The following is a 21617-nucleotide window of genomic DNA, read 5'->3' as shown; positions in this document are numbered from 1 at the left end:
TGGGCCTTTGAGCACCACCCCAAAAGTGTCTGCTTTTTTCCTATTCCCTTCCTGGGTTTGATGGACCAGATTCCTCCAACCCTTGGTGGTTTTAGAGCACTCTTCTCTCTGACCAGGCACTTTGGGGCTCTTTGGATCTACTCTGTGATTTGTGCTCTCCAGCCCATTCTGCAGATGCTGAGTGGCACTTGTTGCCTTGCCCAGGAGCAGGAATTACACTGAAAAGATGGTTTGTTGTGAACAAAGGGAACTTTATTTCAACAACTAAATCAACTCCAGTGTCTGTGTGCGCAGATGAGAGGAGTGTGGGTAGGACAGAGCAGGTTTTTGACCCTGAGGCTGCCTTTGGATCAGCAGGCATTGCCCCAGCAGGAAATGGTTGAGGTACTCTGCAGCCTGCTCTGGATCCTGCCTGTCCTGCTGCTCAAGAAGCACTTTCAATAGCATGTGCATGCATGTTGTACACGATCCAGTCATAGAAGTACTGAGTGGAGACGAAGACTCCAGGCCACTTTGGTCTGCCGCAGCCTCTTCCCCAGCTGCTTATTCCAACGACCCACCAGTACTCAGCGTTGTTGTCCTGGCACATGAGAGGACCACCACTGTCACCCTGCAGCAGAGCAGAGAGGATTAAGGCGGTGTTGGTGGCCCCTGCCAGCATTGGGGCTGTCTCCTCCTCTCTCACAGCCCCTGCCAGAGCTGTATTCCAGGCAGAGGAAGGCTCTGCTCAGGGGCTGGAGCCTGCAGAGGCTTGGCTGTGAATGGCTTGGGGTTCTGTAGGGCAGGGCTCTCTCTGTCCTCTCTGCACAGGGCTCCTGCATGTGCAGAGGATGGACATTTGGCACCTGCACCTCTGGGCTGCCAGGAGCACTAGCTGGGCTTTCTGGGCTTTCAGGCACAAGGGGGGCCCTGTGCAGGCAGGTGTGGATGGGGAGTGTGTGGGAAGCCCCCACAGCAGTCGGGGGTAGCCGGGGCTGGGAGAGTGACTGAGTGTCCGGGCAAAGCAGGTCCTGGGCTGTGTTGGGGTGGTGCTGCTGGTGCTGCTGGGGGCTGAGTGGCTCGTGGTGCGCTCCTACCCGGCAGGTGTCGATGTTGCCCTCTGGGTAACCAGCACACAAGTTGTGGGGTTGCACAATCCCTGTGTGCCAGCCAGTGCTGTTGCAGAGCTGGACATCGATGAGCTGGACCTTGGCCTCCTGGAGGCGATCAGCTGACTGCTGAGCTGTGAGCAAGAGAAAGGAATAAGCCTCTGGCAGCTCCATGCTACTTCTACTGATCTGTCTGGGAGGGGATGGCTTTCCCTCTGCAGAGGCACTGGGGTGCTGTGTCCCTACTCCCTGCCTTTGGGGAGCAGGCCAGGCCCATCTCTGCAGAGGTGTTCATCCAACAGCCTGGCTGTGGCCTCTGCTGTGGGGAAGCCCAAACCCTCTTCCCAGTGCTCTTAACTGGCTCAGGAGTCGTTCTTGGAACTCACATTTTTCAGTGGTGTAACCCCAGCCAGCAATCCAGCAGTTGTAGAGCTCTGAGACCCTTAGGGCAGGGTCAGCCACACAGGCCAGCTGGATGTATTGGCTGCAGAGAACAGGCTGGTCCAATTGTAAGATGGCGATGTCGTAGCTGTAGTTGGCAGCAGAAATGTAGTACGGGTGTATCACCACCTTCTTGACATTGCGCACTACGGCCCCAGGGCCCGGCTGAGACAACTGGGTGGCTCCAATCAGCACGTACACCATGCTGATGTTACTGGAAAGGAGATGGAGAGAGGTCTGAGAGGGAGCAGAGCCATGTGCCACAGCAGCCCAGCAGTTGCCAGACCTCTGCATGGCAAGGCAGAGAGGGAGCAGGGCTCTGGCAGGTATGAGTGCCCTTGCACAAGTTAGGCTGGGAGAATGTCAAGCTGAAAGCTGCTGGGAAGCCTTGGCACAAGGCCGGGCTTCTCCTGAGCAGTGTGGCACCTGGGCTGCCTGAGAGGAAAGGGGAGGGGAGTAGCAGGTGGTGCTGGTGGCAGGGCACCTGCTGGTGTTGTGGGGATGTCCCCATTCCCTGCCCCTCCTTACTTATACACTTTGAAGCAGTGGGCTGCTGTGAGGACCCAGTCTGCAGTGATGAGAGACCCTCCACAGAAATGCCCTAGGTATGGTGCCCAGGGATGCTGGAGGCTGACGATCCATGGCCAGGATGCGTCCAGGGCATCTGCGCCTCCCACGATGCGTGTCAAGCCGTAGTCAAAAGCAGTGTTGTGGTTGTAGACAGGAGCTCGGAACCCACAGGTTCCTCTGCAAGCAGAAAGTAATTTCCATGCTGCTCCATGGCCTGCTGTGGCTCAGGCTGAAGCTCAGCCCTCTGCCCTCCCCACAAGGGCTTGCAGGCACAGCAGGCCAGGGAAGCCCATGGGGTGTGTGTCTGTCCGTGCCAGCACCTGGCTGCTGGCAAGGAGCTGAGGCTGTCCCATGGTGGGTGGGAAGCTGTGGCCCGGCCATGGGGGACAGGCGGGGCCCCTGCAGGGAAGGCCCCAAGTGTTGCCGTGGCTCCCTGCCAGGGCCTGGGGCCACTTACCCGCAGGTGTACTCCATGCTGTGGGCCAGCCCGGCCACGGTCATCAGGACGAGGAGGCTGAGCCAGTTCATGGCTGCCAGAGGCTCGGGTGAGCAGCAAGCACTGAGGGCTCCGTGCAGCAGCACAGCCACAGCCGCAATGCCCACAGCAGCCACGGTGTCCTTGGTGCCCTCGGCGCCGGGGCTGATGTCACAGAGCGGTGGGTTCCATGTTCTGAGTGCTGGAGGGGGGTCTGGGGCATTGGGGGAGGGGCAGCAACTATTTGAGGAGCTATAGAATGGTTTCTGGTAGAAGGGAGCTTTGGAGATCATCTAGCTCTGATCCCCTTGCTTTGGGCATGGAGGGATAGCTTGCACTGCTAAAGGTTGTTCAGAGCCTGTCTCAGAAGCTGTCTGTAAACACTTCAAGGGATGGGGCATCCACAGCTGCTTGGGACAACTTTACCAATTCCTCAGTATCCTCACAGTCAAGAACTCCATCTCAATATCCCATCTAAAGTTACCCTCTGTCATTGTAAAGTCATTGCCCCTTGTTTTATCACTACCTACCCTTGTAGGAAGGCTCCCTGCAGTTTTCTGTAGGTCCCTTTTCTTCCAGGCTGGGGTTGTGCTGTCCCTGGGGAAGGCAGTAGCTGTCTCCTGTCACTGTCTGCTACTATCTCACAGGAAAACAGCTGGCCTGGTGTCCTGGTTTTGGGCAAATTTGGGAGAGAGCCTCCGAGTGGGGTTCCTCCAGAAAACAAATTTAAGTGGCCTCTCCCCCAACTGGTTCAGGAACAGATTTCCTTGGAGAAAAGAGGAAAAAACCCGTTTATTTAACAGAAATTGAATAATATGAAACAATAAAACCTCTCGCTGTTTGATGCAACGTGAAATCCAGAAAAGGTCCTTTTCATGTGGTGTAGCTTGGCTCGCTCAGGTTTTTATCAGTCCATCCGGCACTGGAAAGTGCCAAGGCCCAGACCCAGGTGGGCCACTGGTGTGAACTGCTGGGGTTTGTCTGGGTTTTCAGTCCAGAGCAGCTTTGAACAGATCCAAGAAAAAGGGAAAAAACCAGTCTGGGGAACTTCTCTGTCTCAGGTAGCTAGAGAACAAAAAGCCAAGGAGAGCTCTGTCCCACTGTCTGTCTGTGTTGCAGACGGCACGTTCCGGGAGCAGGATGTGGGGGAGTGAGTGCTCTTTCTGAACACAAACTGTGCGCTTCTTCTTCCACCTGCTTCACTCTCAGAGCCAGTCTTAAATGTGTAGAACTTAATATGTAACATAAACAAGGTGATTTGGATAGAAGCATCATAAAGTCACCCCAGGACATTGTCCATGCAACAGGAATGGGTATTCTCCAGCATTTTGGGTCTCCTTTTGTTCTGGTGGGATGGTGAGGTCTAACACTTTGATATGTACAAGTTATTTACTTTTTATTTTTTTCCTGCCTGTTGGCATTTGGTTTGTTACTAAAACATTGAGGTTTTGTTGGTTTTTTTCACTCTCATTTATTAGTATTCATTCCTTACTGGCAGAAAGGGATTCTTAGAAGTGTAAAGGAGATACCCCAGATGGTTCTTTTTTAAATTGCCTCAAAATGAGACAAAATTTGTTGCCCAACTTAAGGGGGCAACAGAAAATGAAAAAGAAAAAAATCACATTCCTGTCTGAAAGACTTTGTATTGGGTACAACAGTCAGTGGTCACCATGCTGCCTGGTTCAATCACGGCCTCCTGGCATTGAGGCATGGCTGCTTACCCACATGTATTGGCAATCCTGGCCCTGGTATATATCTTCTTCATATCGGGGACACAAATCAGAATCGCTGTGTAGATATTCTCTGTGCTAATAATTTATGGAAAGATAACATCAGAGGCAATGAGAGTTATTTGGGATGTGTATTCTCTGCTGTTTCCCTGTGATGGTCTTGGCAGTATTTTTTTGAGATTTATAAACAATTGCTCTCAGTCTGCTGCGGGGGAAGTAGGGGATGATTTTTCCCAGCGTTTTCCTTCCTTCTTCCTCTTCAGATCTGGCACATCATCTTTTGAGAAGATTCTGTTTACTCTGGATTGGTAAATATGGTAAAGATACCATATTTTCTTTTTTTATATTCTGCTAACTCTCCTCCGTAAGACCTACAGGACATTTAGAATCAGGGCTGACATTTCCAGAGAGGTTGTTGAGACATCTGCCCCCATGCAGGAAAATCCTGAGTCATGTGGGATGTGGGAGGACATAGGCCAAAGCCTGAAGGAATTCTCTGCCCCAGTAGTTTGGAACTTTCCCCCTGAACAAATTCAGAATCCAGCTGAGGTGGGGAAATATCTGAAAGAAAATTGCAATGGCAGCTCTAAAGAGAAGCAGCTCATTGCATTGTGCTGGGCCCTGGCTAATGCTTATTGCACACTGCTAGACACTTTAGGGCAGCAAATACAGCCAGAAGGGCTGGAGGATGAGTCAGCAGACACCCCAGGCACTCCAGCTGCAGCTAAACCAGGTGGGGAGCCTAAGCCAGCAGCAATTTCCCCAGTACAGAGAAGGAAACACAAAACCAAATCCACTCACCCAGTGGATGGCAATGAGGAGTCAGGAGCCTCCCACCAACAGAGGAATTGGAAGCAGAAATAATCACCACATCTCCATCCTTAGAATGCTTTCACAATCTGAGAAAATATCTCAGCCAAAGGCCCAATGAGTCTGTATTGAGTTGGTTGGTCCAAATCTGGGACACCACAGGCTATGATACAATTTTGGGTGGTACTGAAGAGAGGCATTTGGGATCTGTTACGTGATGTGAGTATTGACCAGGGTATTGCAAAGAGCCCCAAACCTCTCAGCCTCTGGACATGGCTCTTAATAAGTGTGAAAGAAAGACACTTTGCCCTGAAGATCTCCAACTACATCAAGGGCTCTGGAAGACCATGGAGCAAGGAATCCAACATTTGAGAAAACTGGCAGTGCTAGAGGTCCTTTTCTCAGATGATGACCAAGCCGCTAAAGGTCCAGACATCGTAAAATGTATGGTAGTGATGCGGCTCCAACTTGCTCAAATCTGGCCACAAATGTACAGCCCTGCCATAACAACACTGCAGTGGAAGGAGAGGGATGAGACAGTAGTGCTGTGACAAGGAGGCTTCGGTACAATGAAGACATGGTGCATGGCCCAACAGAAGCAAAAATCTCAGCTGTGGAAACAGGCCTGGCAGAACATATACAGAAAGTGTAAGACAGGATTGAAGAGACCCATCAGAAACTCAGGAAGGAGATTAAAAGAGGACCTTCTCTAAGTCTCGTCGACACAAAGCAGATGCCCTGTTATCAGAGGTAGATGACCCCAGCTAGGGAGAGGGGATACACCCCATGTGATGACCTGTGGTTCTTCCTGTGTAAGCATGGGGAAGATATGAGGTGGGATGGAAAACTCATTTTTGTCCTGGCAGCACAGGCATGTAAGCTAAAGGACAAAACTACTAACAAGGGAATTCGACCAGAAGGAATGTAGCTACAGTTTCCCATAACCGAGCTGCCAGGTATAACAGAAAGGGAGGATGCTATGTCCTCCTCCTTGAAGGAACCTCTAGAATGTATGCAAAGGGAGTCAATGGTAGGCAGGACAAGAGGGGCCCTGGCCTCTAGCCAGGCAGATGTGAGGGAAAGTTTGGTCTTTTGGACTGTGTGGATCAGATGCCCTAGCACAACAGAAACACAAAAATTCATGGCTTTGGTTGACACTGTTGCACAATGTACTTTAATCCCACTGGGACATGTGGGGACAGAAACAGTTTCTGTTGTTGGGGCAATAGGGATGTCACAGCAGTTGACTCTGTTGGAAGCTGAGGTGCTCTTGACTAGTAAGGAGAGGAGGAAACACCCTATTGTGACTGGTCCAGAGGTCCCCTGTATTCTGGGTGTAGATTTCCTCAGGAGTGGATTTTTCAAAGACCCTAAAGGACTCAGGTGGGCTTTTGGAATAGCTGCTGTGAAGGCAGAGGGCACTAAATACCTTGCCTGGTGTCTCAGAGGACCCTTCTGCAGTAGGACTCCTGAGGGTAGAAGAACATCAGGTACCATTGCTACCACTACAGTACATCATCAGCAATACCACACAAACTGAGATTCCGTGATTCCCATACATGGTATGATCCATAAACAGGAGAGCCAGGGAATGGTCAGTAAGACCCATTCATGGTTCAACAGTCCCATTTAGCCTTTGCACAAGTCTGATGGGGAATGGACATTGACTGTGGACTACTGTAGCCTAAATGAGCTGTCACTGAGAGCTGCTGTGCCAGACATGCTGGAGCTCCAGTACAAGCTGGAGTCCAAGGCAGCAAAGCGATATGCCACTATTGACATTGCTGATGTGTTTTTCTCCATTCCTCTGGCAGAAGAGTGCAGGCCTCAGTTTGCTTTCACCTGGAGGGGTGTGCAGTACACCTGGAACTGACCGCCCCAGGGGCAGAAGCACGGCCCCAGCATCTGCCATGGACTGATCCAGGCTGCACTGGAAAAGAGTGAGGCTCCAGAACATCTGCACTACATGGATGACATCATTGTGTGGGGGAACATTGCAGGGGAGGTTAATGAGAAAGGAGTGAGAATAATCCTGAGTCTCCTGAAAGCAGGTTTGCTATCAAATGAAGTCAAGGGGCCTGCCCAAGAAAATAATTTCCTAGGGACGAAATGGCAAGCTGGATGCAGACAGGTTGTCATGGAGTTACTTTACCTTTAAGGGAGTTGGAGTTGCTGGGAACTGCCTGGAGTCTTTTCTCCTGACCAATTATCGGTCATTGCTGGGAATTGACAGCAGTTTAGGCCATTGAAAAGTGGGATCAACTTGTGAACCCTACCTTAAAGTGTAAAAGCAGAGGTCTCTGGGCTCTCTTTGTTTTCTGGCTGTGGAGGGTGGCGGAGCTCCAGGCCTCCTGTCCCTGCCCAGGCCATGCGGCCGGGCGGGGATGGGGCCGGGCCCAGCGGCTCCCGGCCGGGAGATGGGGGGGCCTGGGGAAGGTTTTCCTCGGGCCCGGGCCGAGCCGATCTCTGGCTCGGCTGCAGGTTTTGCTGTAACTAATTCACTAGAAACTGCCCAGTGAAGAAAGAGAGAGGCCCTGGACTTGCAGCGGGTTGGAGCAGCGACTACACGCTCCAGAGCAGCCATGAGGAACTTTCCATCGCAGATGGCTCCAGCTCCTGTTCGGCAGAGATCCCCAAACCATCTACAAAAGCCTGGGCAAGATGTTAACTCTTTCATTACCCAGATGAGACTTGCGGATTAATCTTTTTATCCAGAGAGAGAGAGAGAGAGAGAGAGATCAACATGAAAAGAGACTTTATAAACTACCAGTGACAGGAAAGAAAAGAAGCTTCAGGAAAGGTAGAGAATTAAGAAGATGCTTTAATTAAGCTGAAATATCTCCCTGTTAAAACTGTGGAGATGGACAATGAAGTCCTGAAAAGAACTCCTTTAATTCATGATACAGGATCTAGAGAGGAATAGTGTTCAAAGTGTAAATTTGAGTAAAGAGTAATTATAGTATAGTGAAGTTCTGGGAGATTTGAAGCCTTGAGAGGCAATGAGAAAACTGTTGGGAGATTTGAAGCCTTGAGAGGCAATGAGAAAACTGTTTTCTGGTGAAGCTCACAGAAACAGATGAAGAAGACTTTTTTTTTGCCTTTGAATAACTTATCCTTAAAAATGCTATCTCTAGACTCATGGCCCATACATACTTCAGAGTGATGTGAAAATGGGAGGAGTGAACTCTAATAATAGCGGCTCTGAGCAGCTAACATTAGGGCAATAGAAAACTATAACAAAAATAGTTTTCTTGTGAGAAACTCCATAAATTAACAGGAAGAAACTTCTGTTTCTCTATAAGGACTAGTGAAAAGACTAGCAAGAATTGAGACTGTTTTAACCATCAAAGTTCCAGAGTTTTTGTCTCTGTTGTCATGTGAACGGGGAAGTGGTGGGTAGATAGGGGATGGAAGGGTTTTTCTGGAGGTTTATTCTGGTGTTCTTGTTGTTGTAGTTTGTCAATAAACTTTCTTTTTTTTTTCCCTTTTAAGTTGTATGCCTGTTTTGCTCTTGTTCTAATCCATATCTCACAGCAAGAAGTAAGTAATTTTCTTAGTTATTGGTTTAAAACCACGACACAGGTGCCAACAGATAAGATTACTAAGATAAGTGCTGTGTTCCCATGACCAGCAAAAAAGAGACACAAGCTTTTCTAGGCACCATGGACTTTTGGAGAATGCACATCCTGGAATACAGACAGATTGTAAGACCTCATTACCTCATGACACAAGAGAAGAAGGATTTTGACTGGAGCCCTGAGCAAGAGCAAGCTTTTGAGCAGATCAAGCATGAGATTGCCCATGCAACAGCACTTGGGCCTGCCAGGACAGGACAGGATGGGAAGAATGTGCTCTACACCACAGCCACAGAGAATGGTCCATCCTGGAGCCTCTGGCAGAAGAGACCTGGGGAGACTCGAGGCTGACCTCTTGGGTTTTGGAGCCATGCATACAGAATCTGAGGCCAGCTACATCCCAAGAGAGGAAGAGATGCTTGCAGGCTATGAAGGGGTTTGAGCTGCCTCAGAAGTGACTGGCACTGAAGCACAGCTCCTTCTGGTAGCCTGACTACCAGTGCTGGGCTGGATATTTAGAGGAAAGTTCCCTGCAATACATCATGCCACCAATGCTACCTGGAGGAAATGGATGACCCACATCACAGTGAGGTCAAATAGGAAATCCAAGTTGCCCTGGCATCTAGGAAGTCACCACAAACTGGTCCAAAGGTGAGAGCTTTTGATTTTCTTCAGACGAGGAAGAACAGGTGACATGTGCTGAGGAAGCCCCACCATATATCCAGCTTCTGGAGAGTGAAGGATGGGACACCCTCTTCACTGATGGATCCTGCTGTATTGTAGGGACCAGTAGGAAATGGAAAAGTGCTGTATGGAGCCCTATGCTGGGAGTTGCAGAAGCTACTGAAGGATGAAGTGGATCCAGTCAGATTGCAGAGCTGAAAGTTCTGGCTTTGGACATTGCTGTGTAAGAGAAGTGGCCAACACTCTACCTCTACACTGACTGCTGCATGGTAGCAAATGGTCTGGCAGTGTCTGGAAAGGTGGAAAAAGGCCAAAGGCAGTGTAGAGGAAAACCAGTCTGGGCTGCTGAAGAAAGGCAAGACATCACTGCCTGGGAAGAGGAGCTGACTGTTAAAGTCTGTCATGTGGATGTCCCCATGTCCAGGACTTGGGCAATAATGAACAGGTGGATCAGGCTACAAATTCAAGGTGTTACAGATAAGTTTGGATTGGCAACACAAGGGGAAGTTGTTCCTAGCTCAATGGGCCCATGATACTTCAGGTCAGCAGGGCAGAGAGGCTACTGATAATTGGGCCCAAGACTAGGGGAGGATTTCACCTGGACACAGTCTTGCAGGTTATCCATGATTTGAGATATGCTGATAGAACAACGGGCAATGGCTTTAGAGTGACAAGAGGGTAGCTTTGTACATGGCTTCTCTGAGGAGCTGCAGGATGGCCTACCATTTATTTTTTCCCCAACATGAATATTGTGGAGTTGAATAAATGGGTATAAAATCTTGGGGAGTATTTCTACAGTATGTCGGTGATTTGTAAATTGGCAAGTTAGGAAGTTTGTTGCCCATCCTGTGGCGATTATGTGCAGCACTCAGGCAAATGAGCACAGCAAGATTCAGTTTGTGTATGTGCATCTGGCTCTTTGATTGCTCCATCTCTCCATTTGCCAGGCTTATACAGCACTCCCATCTTCCTCAACTCCTCCCTTTCTCTGCCCTCACCTCCTCCCAAATACAGAGCCAAGCCCAGGAATCTTTTCCCCCTGCCTCCCAGGCTGGCCCTGCCTGTGAACAGCCTTGGTGTTGCAGCTGCTCTTGGCCCACTCAGCTTGGCCTCCCATGGCATTCCTGGTGTGCTCTCCTACTGTTCCTGCCAGGTTCCTCTCCCCAGAACGACCCCAGCTCTTCCTTTGGGTATCTGGGAAGTGTGACCTCCTGGTACATCAATCCCCGCTTAGTACCAGTGAAATCTGGCTCTGCCTTGGGGCACTGGCACTCCAGTCAGGAGCCAGGAGTTTCCCTTGTCATGCTTGGGACTTTTCCAGATCTGTTCCCTTAGCCCAGGCTCACACCAGGCCCTAATGAGCAGCCCATGGGCCTTTGAGCACCACCCCAAAAGTGTCTGCTTTTTTCCTATTCCCTTCCTGGGTTTGATGGACCAGATTCCTCCAACCCTTGGTGGTTTTAGAGCACTCTTCTCTCTGACCAGGCACTTTGGGGCTCTTTGGATCTACTCTGTGATTTGTGCTCTCCAGCCCATTCTGCAGATGCTGAGTGGCACTTGTTGCCTTGCCCAGGAGCAGGAATTACACTGAAAAGATGGTTTGTTGTGAACAAAGGGAACTTTATTTCAACAACTAAATCAACTCCAGTGTCTGTGTGCGCAGATGAGAGGAGTGTGGGTAGGACAGAGCAGGTTTTTGACCCTGAGGCTGCCTTTGGATCAGCAGGCATTGCCCCAGCAGGAAATGGTTGAGGTACTCTGCAGCCTGCTCTGGATCCTGCCTGTCCTGCTGCTCAAGAAGCACTTTCAATAGCATGTGCATGCATGTTGTACACGATCCAGTCATAGAAGTACTGAGTGGAGACGAAGACTCCAGGCCACTTTGGTCTGCCGCAGCCTCTTCCCCAGCTGCTTATTCCAACGACCCACCAGTACTCAGCGTTGTTGTCCTGGCACATGAGAGGACCACCACTGTCACCCTGCAGCAGAGCAGAGAGGATTAAGGCGGTGTTGGTGGCCCCTGCCAGCATTGGGGCTGTCTCCTCCTCTCTCACAGCCCCTGCCAGAGCTGTATTCCAGGCAGAGGAAGGCTCTGCTCAGGGGCTGGAGCCTGCAGAGGCTTGGCTGTGAATGGCTTGGGGTTCTGTAGGGCAGGGCTCTCTCTGTCCTCTCTGCACAGGGCTCCTGCATGTGCAGAGGATGGACATTTGGCACCTGCACCTCTGGGCTGCCAGGAGCACTAGCTGGGCTTTCTGGGCTTTCAGGCACAAGGGGAGCCCTGTGCAGGCAGGTGTGGATGGGGAGTGTGTGGGAAGCCCCCACAGCAGTCGGGGGTAGCCGGGGCTGGGAGAGTGACTGAGTGTCCGGGCAAAGCAGGTCCTGGGCTGTGTTGGGGTGGTGCTGCTGGTGCTGCTGGGGGCTGAGTGGCTCGTGGTGCGCTCCTACCCGGCAGGTGTCGATGTTGCCCTCTGGGTAACCAGCACACAAGTTGTGGGGTTGCACAATCCCTGTGTGCCAGCCAGTGCTGTTGCAGAGCTGGACATCGATGAGCTGGACCTTGGCCTCCTGGAGGCGATCAGCTGACTGCTGAGCTGTGAGCAAGAGAAAGGAATAAGCCTCTGGCAGCTCCATGCTACTTCTACTGATCTGTCTGGGAGGGGATGGCTTTCCCTCTGCAGAGGCACTGGGGTGCTGTGTCCCTACTCCCTGCCTTTGGGGAGCAGGCCAGGCCCATCTCTGCAGAGGTGTTCATCCAACAGCCTGGCTGTGGCCTCTGCTGTGGGGAAGCCCAAACCCTCTTCCCAGTGCTCTTAACTGGCTCAGGAGTCGTTCTTGGAACTCACATTTTTCAGTGGTGTAACCCCAGCCAGCAATCCAGCAGTTGTAGAGCTCTGAGACCCTTAGGGCAGGGTCAGCCACACAGGCCAGCTGGATGTATTGGCTGCAGAGAACAGGCTGGTCCAATTGTAAGATGGCGATGTCGTAGCTGTAGTTGGCAGCAGAAATGTAGTACGGGTGTATCACCACCTTCTTGACATTGCGCACTACGGCCCCAGGGCCCGGCTGAGACAACTGGGTGGCTCCAATCAGCACGTACACCATGCTGATGTTACTGGAAAGGAGATGGAGAGAGGTCTGAGAGGGAGCAGAGCCATGTGCCACAGCAGCCCAGCAGTTGCCAGACCTCTGCATGGCAAGGCAGAGAGGGAGCAGGGCTCTGGCAGGTATGAGTGCCCTTGCACAAGTTAGGCTGGGAGAATGTCAAGCTGAAAGCTGCTGGGAAGCCTTGGCACAAGGCCGGGCTTCTCCTGAGCAGTGTGGCACCTGGGCTGCCTGAGAGGAAAGGGGAGGGGAGTAGCAGGTGGTGCTGGTGGCAGGGCACCTGCTGGTGTTGTGGGGATGTCCCCATTCCCTGCCCCTCCTTACTTATACACTTTGAAGCAGTGGGCTGCTGTGAGGACCCAGTCTGCAGTGATGAGAGACCCTCCACAGAAATGCCCTAGGTATGGTGCCCAGGGATGCTGGAGGCTGACGATCCATGGCCAGGATGCGTCCAGGGCATCTGCGCCTCCCACGATGCGTGTCAAGCCGTAGTCAAAAGCAGTGTTGTGGTTGTAGACAGGAGCTCGGAACCCACAGGACCCTCTGCAAGCAGAAAGTAATTTCCATGCTGCTCCATGGCCTGCTGTGGCTCAGGCTGAAGCTCAGCCCTCTGCCCTCCCCACAAGGGCTTGCAGGCACAGCAGGCCAGGGAAGCCCATGGGGTGTGTGTCTGTCCGTGCCAGCACCTGGCTGCTGGCAAGGAGCTGAGGCTGTCCCATGGTGGGTGGGAAGCTGTGGCCCGGCCATGTGGGACAGGCGGGGCCCCTGCAGGGAAGGCCCCAAGTGTTGCCGTGGCTCCCTGCCAGGGCCTGGGGCCACTTACCCGCAGGTGTACTCCATGCTATGGGCCAGCCCGGCCACGGTCATCAGGACGAGGAGGCTGAGCCAGTTCATGGCTGCCAGAGGCTCGGGTGAGCAGCAAGCACTGAGGGCTCCGTGCAGCAGCACAGCCACAGCCGCAATGCCCACAGCAGCCACGGTGTCCTTGGTGCCCTCGGCGCCGGGGCTGATGTCACAGAGCGGTGGGTTCCATGTTCTGAGTGCTGGAGGGGGGTCTGGGGCATTGGGGGAGGGGCAGCAACTATTTGAGGAGCTATAGAATGGTTTCTGGTAGAAGGGAGCTTTGGAGATCATCTAGCTCTGATCCCCTTGCTTTGGGCATGGAGGGATAGCTTGCACTGCTAAAGGTTGTTCAGAGCCTGTCTCAGAAGCTGTCTGTAAACACTTCAAGGGATGGGGCATCCACAGCTGCTTGGGACAACTTTACCAATTCCTCAGTATCCTCACAGTCAAGAACTCCATCTCAATATCCCATCTAAAGTTACCCTCTGTCATTGTAAAGTCATTGCCCCTTGTTTTATCACTACCTACCCTTGTAGGAAGGCTCCCTGCAGTTTTCTGTAGGTCCCTTTTCTTCCAGGCTGGGGTTGTGCTGTCCCTGGGGAAGGCAGTAGCTGTCTCCTGTCACTGTCTGCTACTATCTCACAGGAAAACAGCTGGCCTGGTGTCCTGGTTTTGGGCAAATTTGGGAGAGAGCCTCCGAGTGGGGTTCCTCCAGAAAACAAATTTAAGTGGCCTCTCCCCCAACTGGTTCAGGAACAGATTTCCTTGGAGAAAAGAGGAAAAAACCCGTTTATTTAACAGAAATTGAATAATATGAAACAATAAAACCTCTCGCTGTTTGATGCAACGTGAAATCCAGAAAAGGTCCTTTTCATGTGGTGTAGCTTGGCTCGCTCAGGTTTTTATCAGTCCATCCGGCACTGGAAAGTGCCAAGGCCCAGACCCAGGTGGGCCACTGGTGTGAACTGCTGGGGTTTGTCTGGGTTTTCAGTCCAGAGCAGCTTTGAACAGATCCAAGAAAAAGGGAAAAAACCAGTCTGGGGAACTTCTCTGTCTCAGGTAGCTAGAGAACAAAAAGCCAAGGAGAGCTCTGTCCCACTGTCTGTCTGTGTTGCAGACGGCACGTTCCGGGAGCAGGATGTGGGGGAGTGAGTGCTCTTTCTGAACACAAACTGTGCGCTTCTTCTTCCACCTGCTTCACTCTCAGAGCCAGTCTTAAATGTGTAGAACTTAATATGTAACATAAACAAGGTGATTTGGATAGAAGCATCATAAAGTCACCCCAGGACATTGTCCATGCAACAGGAATGGGTATTCTCCAGCATTTTGGGTCTCCTTTTGTTCTGGTGGGATGGTGAGGTCTAACACTTTGATATGTACAAGTTATTTACTTTTTATTTTTTTCCTGCCTGTTGGCATTTGGTTTGTTACTAAAACATTGAGGTTTTGTTGGTTTTTTTCACTCTCATTTATTAGTATTCATTCCTTACTGGCAGAAAGGGATTCTTAGAAGTGTAAAGGAGATACCCCAGATGGTTCTTTTTTAAATTGCCTCAAAATGAGACAAAATTTGTTGCCCAACTTAAGGGGGCAACAGAAAATGAAAAAGAAAAAAATCACATTCCTGTCTGAAAGACTTTGTATTGGGTACAACAGTCAGTGGTCACCATGCTGCCTGGTTCAATCACGGCCTCCTGGCATTGAGGCATGGCTGCTTACCCACATGTATTGGCAATCCTGGCCCTGGTATATATCTTCTTCATATCGGGGACACAAATCAGAATCGCTGTGTAGATATTCTCTGTGCTAATAATTTATGGAAAGATAACATCAGAGGCAATGAGAGTTATTTGGGATGTGTATTCTCTGCTGTTTCCCTGTGATGGTCTTGGCAGTATTTTTTTGAGATTTATAAACAATTGCTCTCAGTCTGCTGCGGGGGAAGTAGGGGATGATTTTTCCCAGCGTTTTCCTTCCTTCTTCCTCTTCAGATCTGGCACATCATCTTTTGAGAAGATTCTGTTTACTCTGGATTGGTAAATATGGTAAAGATACCATATTTTCTTTTTTTATATTCTGCTAACTCTCCTCCGTAAGACCTACAGGACATTTAGAATCAGGGCTGACATTTCCAGAGAGGTTGTTGAGACATCTGCCCCCATGCAGGAAAATCCTGAGTCATGTGGGATGTGGGAGGACATAGGCCAAAGCCTGAAGGAATTCTCTGCCCCAGTAGTTTGGAACTTTCCCCCTGAACAAATTCAGAATCCAGCTGAGGTGGGGAAATATCTGAAAGAAAATTGCAATGGCAGCTCTAAAGAGAAGCAGCTCATTGCATTGTGCTGGGCCCTGGCTAATGCTTATTGCACACTGCTAGACACTTTAGGGCAGCAAATACAGCCAGAAGGGCTGGAGGATGAGTCAGCAGACACCCCAGGCACTCCAGCTGCAGCTAAACCAGGTGGGGAGCCTAAGCCAGCAGCAATTTCCCCAGTACAGAGAAGGAAACACAAAACCAAATCCACTCACCCAGTGGATGGCAATGAGGAGTCAGGAGCCTCCCACCAACAGAGGAATTGGAAGCAGAAATAATCACCACATCTCCATCCTTAGAATGCTTTCACAATCTGAGAAAATATCTCAGCCAAAGGCCCAATGAGTCTGTATTGAGTTGGTTGGTCCAAATCTGGGACACCACAGGCTATGATACAATTTTGGGTGGTACTGAAGAGAGGCATTTGGGATCTGTTACGTGATGTGAGTATTGACCAGGGTATTGCAAAGAGCCCCAAACCTCTCAGCCTCTGGACATGGCTCTTAATAAGTGTGAAAGAAAGACACTTTGCCCTGAAGATCTCCAACTACATCAAGGGCTCTGGAAGACCATGGAGCAAGGAATCCAACATTTGAGAAAACTGGCAGTGCTAGAGGTCCTTTTCTCAGATGATGACCAAGCCGCTAAAGGTCCAGACATCGTAAAATGTATGGTAGTGATGCGGCTCCAACTTGCTCAAATCTGGCCACAAATGTACAGCCCTGCCATAACAACACTGCAGTGGAAGGAGAGGGATGAGACAGTAGTGCTGTGACAAGGAGGCTTCGGTACAATGAAGACATGGTGCATGGCCCAACAGAAGCAAAAATCTCAGCTGTGGAAACAGGCCTGGCAGAACATATACAGAAAGTGTAAGACAGGATTGAAGAGACCCATCAGAAACTCAGGAAGGAGATTAAAAGAGGACCTTCTCTAAGTCTCGTCGACACAAAGCAGATGCCCTGTTATCAGAGGTAGATGACCCCAGCTAGGGAGAGGGGATACACCCCATGTGATGACCTGTGGTTCTTCCTGTGTAAGCATGGGGAAGATATGAGGTGGGATGGAAAACTCATTTTTGTCCTGGCAGCACAGGCATGTAAGCTAAAGGACAAAACTACTAACAAGGGAATTCGACCAGAAGGAATGTAGCTACAGTTTCCCATAACCGAGCTGCCAGGTATAACAGAAAGGGAGGATGCTATGTCCTCCTCCTTGAAGGAACCTCTAGAATGTATGCAAAGGGAGTCAATGGTAGGCAGGACAAGAGGGGCCCTGGCCTCTAGCCAGGCAGATGTGAGGGAAAGTTTGGTCTTTTGGACTGTGTGGATCAGATGCCCTAGCACAACAGAAACACAAAAATTCATGGCTTTGGTTGACACTGTTGCACAATGTACTTTAATCCCACTGGGACATGTGGGGACAGAAACAGTTTCTGTTGTTGGGGCAATAGGGATGTCACAGCAGTTGACTCTGTTGGAAGCTGAGGTGCTCTTGACTAGTAAGGAGAGGAGGAAACACCCTATTGTGACTGGTCCAGAGGTCCCCTGTATTCTGGGTGTAGATTTCCTCAGGAGTGGATTTTTCAAAGACCCTAAAGGACTCAGGTGGGCTTTTGGAATAGCTGCTGTGAAGGCAGAGGGCACTAAATACCTTGCCTGGTGTCTCAGAGGACCCTTCTGCAGTAGGACTCCTGAGGGTAGAAGAACATCAGGTACCATTGCTACCACTACAGTACATCATCAGCAATACCACACAAACTGAGATTCCGTGATTCCCATACATGGTATGATCCATAAACAGGAGAGCCAGGAAATGGTCAGTAAGACCCATTCATGGTTCAACAGTCCCATTTAGCCTTTGCACAAGTCTGATGGGGAATGGACATTGACTGTGGACTACTGTAGCCTAAATGAGCTGTCACTGAGAGCTGCTGTGCCAGACATGCTGGAGCTCCAGTACAAGCTGGAGTCCAAGGCAGCAAAGCGATATGCCACTATTGACATTGCTGATGTGTTTTTCTCCATTCCTCTGGCAGAAGAGTGCAGGCCTCAGTTTGCTTTCACCTGGAGGGGTGTGCAGTACACCTGGAACTGACCGCCCCAGGGGCAGAAGCACGGCCCCAGCATCTGCCATGGACTGATCCAGGCTGCACTGGAAAAGAGTGAGGCTCCAGAACATCTGCACTACATGGATGACATCATTGTGTGGGGGAACATTGCAGGGGAGGTTAATGAGAAAGGAGTGAGAATAATCCTGAGTCTCCTGAAAGCAGGTTTGCTATCAAATGAAGTCAAGGGGCCTGCCCAAGAAAATAATTTCCTAGGGACGAAATGGCAAGCTGGATGCAGACAGGTTGTCATGGAGTTACTTTACCTTTAAGGGAGTTGGAGTTGCTGGGAACTGCCTGGAGTCTTTTCTCCTGACCAATTATCGGTCATTGCTGGGAATTGACAGCAGTTTAGGCCATTGAAAAGTGGGATCAACTTGTGAACCCTACCTTAAAGTGTAAAAGCAGAGGTCTCTGGGCTCTCTTTGTTTTCTGGCTGTGGAGGGTGGCGGAGCTCCAGGCCTCCTGTCCCTGCCCAGGCCATGCGGCCGGGCGGGGATGGGGCCGGGCCCAGCGGCTCCCGGCCGGGAGATGGGGGGGCCTGGGGAAGGTTTTCCTCGGGCCCGGGCCGAGCCGATCTCTGGCTCGGCTGCAGGTTTTGCTGTAACTAATTCACTAGAAACTGCCCAGTGAAGAAAGAGAGAGGCCCTGGACTTGCAGCGGGTTGGAGCAGCGACTACACGCTCCAGAGCAGCCATGAGGAACTTTCCATCGCAGACGGCTCCAGCTCCTGTTCGGCAGAGATCCCCAAACCATCTACAAAAGCCTGGGCAAGATGTTAACTCTTTCATTACCCAGATGAGACTTGCGGATTAATCTTTTTATCCAGAGAGAGAGAGAGAGAGAGAGAGTGATCAACATGAAAAGAGACTTTATAAACTACCAGTGACAGGAAAGAAAAGAAGCTTCAGGAAAGGTAGAGAATTAAGAAGATGCTTTAATTAAGCTGAAATATCTCCCTGTTAAAACTGTGGAGATGGACAATGAAGTCCTGAAAAGAACTCCTTTAATTCATGATACAGGATCTAGAGAGGAATAGTGTTCAAAGTGTAAATTTGAGTAAAGAGTAATTATAGTATAGTGAAGTTCTGGGAGATTTGAAGCCTTGAGAGGCAATGAGAAAACTGTTGGGAGATTTGAAGCCTTGAGAGGCAATGAGAAAACTGTTTTCTGGTGAAGCTCACAGAAACAGATGAAGAAGACTTTTTTTTTGCCTTTGAATAACTTATCCTTAAAAATGCTATCTCTAGACTCATGGCCCATACATACTTCAGAGTGATGTGAAAATGGGAGGAGTGAACTCTAATAATAGCGGCTCTGAGCAGCTAACATTAGGGCAATAGAAAACTATAACAAAAATAGTTTTCTTGTGAGAAACTCCATAAATTAACAGGAAGAAACTTCTGTTTCTCTATAAGGACTAGTGAAAAGACTAGCAAGAATTGAGACTGTTTTAACCATCAAAGTTCCAGAGTTTTTGTCTCTGTTGTCATGTGAACGGGGAAGTGGTGGGTAGATAGGGGATGGAAGGGTTTTTCTGGAGGTTTATTCTGGTGTTCTTGTTGTTGTAGTTTGTCAATAAACTTTCTTTTTTTTTTCCCTTTTAAGTTGTATGCCTGTTTTGCTCTTGTTCTAATCCATATCTCACAGCAAGAAGTAAGTAATTTTCTTAGTTATTGGTTTAAAACCACGACACAGGTGCCAACAGATAAGATTACTAAGATAAGTGCTGTGTTCCCATGACCAGCAAAAAAGAGACACAAGCTTTTCTAGGCACCATGGACTTTTGGAGAATGCACATCCTGGAATACAGACAGATTGTAAGACCTCATTACCTCATGACACAAGAGAAGAAGGATTTTGACTGGAGCCCTGAGCAAGAGCAAGCTTTTGAGCAGATCAAGCATGAGATTGCCCATGCAACAGCACTTGGGCCTGCCAGGACAGGACAGGATGGGAAGAATGTGCTCTACACCACAGCCACAGAGAATGGTCCATCCTGGAGCCTCTGGCAGAAGAGACCTGGGGAGACTCGAGGCTGACCTCTTGGGTTTTGGAGCCATGCATACAGAATCTGAGGCCAGCTACATCCCAAGAGAGGAAGAGATGCTTGCAGGCTATGAAGGGGTTTGAGCTGCCTCAGAAGTGACTGGCACTGAAGCACAGCTCCTTCTGGTAGCCTGACTACCAGTGCTGGGCTGGATATTTAGAGGAAAGTTCCCTGCAATACATCATGCCACCAATGCTACCTGGAGGAAATGGATGACCCACATCACAGTGAGGTCAAATAGGAAATCCAAGTTGCCCTGGCATCTAGGAAGTCACCACAAACTGGTCCAAAGGTGAGAGCTTTTGATTTTCTTCAGACGAGGAAGAACAGGTGACATGTGCTGAGGAAGCCCCACCATATATCCAGCTTCTGGAGAGTGAAGGATGGGACACCCTCTTCACTGATGGATCCTGCTGTATTGTAGGGACCAGTAGGAAATGGAAAAGTGCTGTATGGAGCCCTATGCTGGGAGTTGCAGAAGCTACTGAAGGATGAAGTGGATCCAGTCAGATTGCAGAGCTGAAAGTTCTGGCTTTGGACATTGCTGTGTAAGAGAAGTGGCCAACACTCTACCTCTACACTGACTGCTGCATGGTAGCAAATGGTCTGGCAGTGTCTGGAAAGGTGGAAAAAGGCCAAAGGCAGTGTAGAGGAAAACCAGTCTGGGCTGCTGAAGAAAGGCAAGACATCACTGCCTGGGAAGAGGAGCTGACTGTTAAAGTCTGTCATGTGGATGTCCCCATGTCCAGGACTTGGGCAATAATGAACAGGTGGATCAGGCTACAAATTCAAGGTGTTACAGATAAGTTTGGATTGGCAACACAAGGGGAAGTTGTTCCTAGCTCAATGGGCCCATGATACTTCAGGTCAGCAGGGCAGAGAGGCTACTGATAATTGGGCCCAAGACTAGGGGAGGATTTCACCTGGACACAGTCTTGCAGGTTATCCATGATTTGAGATATGCTGATAGAACAACGGGCAATGGCTTTAGAGTGACAAGAGGGTAGCTTTGTACATGGCTTCTCTGAGGAGCTGCAGGATGGCCTACCATTTATTTTTTCCCCAACATGAATATTGTGGAGTTGAATAAATGGGTATAAAATCTTGGGGAGTATTTCTACAGTATGTCGGTGATTTGTAAATTGGCAAGTTAGGAAGTTTGTTGCCCATCCTGTGGCGATTATGTGCAGCACTCAGGCAAATGAGCACAGCAAGATTCAGTTTGTGTATGTGCATCTGGCTCTTTGATTGCTCCATCTCTCCATTTGCCAGGCTTATACAGCCCTCCCATCTTCCTCAACTCCTCCCTTTCTCTGCCCTCACCTCCTCCCAAATACAGAGCCAAGCCCAGGAATCTTTTCCCCCTGCCTCCCAGGCTGGCCCTGCCTGTGAACAGCCTTGGTGTTGCAGCTGCTCTTGGCCCACTCAGCTTGGCCTCCCATGGCATTCCTGGTGTGCTCTCCTACTGTTCCTGCCAGGTTCCTCTCCCCAGAACGACCCCAGCTCTTCCTTTGGGTATCTGGGAAGTGTGACCTCCTGGTACATCAATCCCCGCTTAGTACCAGTGAAATCTGGCTCTGCCTTGGGGCACTGGCACTCCAGTCAGGAGCCAGGAGTTTCCCTTGTCATGCTTGGGACTTTTCCAGATCTGTTCCCTTAGCCCAGGCTCACACCAGGCCCTAATGAGCAGCCCATGGGCCTTTGAGCACCACCCCAAAAGTGTCTGCTTTTTTCCTATTCCCTTCCTGGGTTTGATGGACCAGATTCCTCCAACCCTTGGTGGTTTTAGAGCACTCTTCTCTCTGACCAGGCACTTTGGGGCTCT

General features: G+C 50.1%; 2 protein-coding genes across 2 annotated transcripts; both read right to left on the bottom strand.

The window, feature by feature from the left end:
* Positions 1–230: 230 nt before the first annotated feature.
* Positions 231–2716, bottom strand: LOC111926214 (acrosin-like). The gene is made up of 5 exons (XM_086878774.1): positions 2557–2716; positions 2058–2276; positions 1475–1743; positions 1077–1222; positions 231–610 (listed from the first exon to the last, which is right to left on the bottom strand). The coding sequence occupies exons 1-5, from the start codon at positions 2625–2627 to the stop codon at positions 425–427; spliced, it is 891 nt and encodes a 296-aa protein (XP_086734900.1). The 5' UTR covers positions 2628–2716; the 3' UTR covers positions 231–424.
* Positions 2717–10972: 8256 nt separating this feature from the next.
* Positions 10973–13447, bottom strand: LOC147655047 (acrosin-like). Its single transcript, XM_086878741.1, has 5 exons — positions 13299–13447; positions 12800–13018; positions 12217–12485; positions 11819–11964; positions 10973–11352 (listed from the first exon to the last, which is right to left on the bottom strand). Exons 1-5 carry the CDS (start codon positions 13367–13369, stop codon positions 11167–11169), a joined length of 891 nt encoding a protein of 296 aa, XP_086734867.1. The 5' UTR covers positions 13370–13447; the 3' UTR covers positions 10973–11166.
* Positions 13448–21617: the final 8170 nt, after the last annotated feature.

The sequence above is a fragment of the Cyanistes caeruleus genome, chromosome 2, assembly GCF_971803275.1.
Source record: "Cyanistes caeruleus chromosome 2, bCyaCae1.hap1.1, whole genome shotgun sequence".
Classification (NCBI taxonomy): domain Eukaryota; kingdom Metazoa; phylum Chordata; class Aves; order Passeriformes; family Paridae; genus Cyanistes; species Cyanistes caeruleus.
Note: the sequence above shows the minus strand (reverse complement) of the source record. Positions and strands in the feature narration are given on the sequence as shown.

Bases quoted from the DNA above. Each gene is read 5' to 3' on its own strand.
- LOC147655047 (XM_086878741.1), bottom strand. From the start codon at position 13,369: ATGAACTGGCTCAGCCTCCTCGTCCTGATGACCGTGGCCGGGCTGGCC. The intron at 13,019-13,298 runs GTAAGTGGCCCC...TTCTGCTTGCAG, and splicing joins AGCATGGAGTACACCTGCGG to AGGGTCCTGTGGGTTCCGAG. The intron at 11,353-11,818 runs GTAGGAGCGCAC...GCTCTGCTGCAG, and splicing joins GCAACATCGACACCTGCCGG to GGTGACAGTGGTGGTCCTCT.
- LOC111926214 (XM_086878774.1), bottom strand. From the start codon at position 2,627: ATGAACTGGCTCAGCCTCCTCGTCCTGATGACCGTGGCCGGGCTGGCC. The intron at 1,744-2,057 runs GTAAGGAGGGGC...TCTCCTTTCCAG, and splicing joins CACTGCTTCAAAGTGTATAA to TAACATCAGCATGGTGTACG. The intron at 611-1,076 runs GTAGGAGCGCAC...GCTCTGCTGCAG, and splicing joins GCAACATCGACACCTGCCGG to GGTGACAGTGGTGGTCCTCT.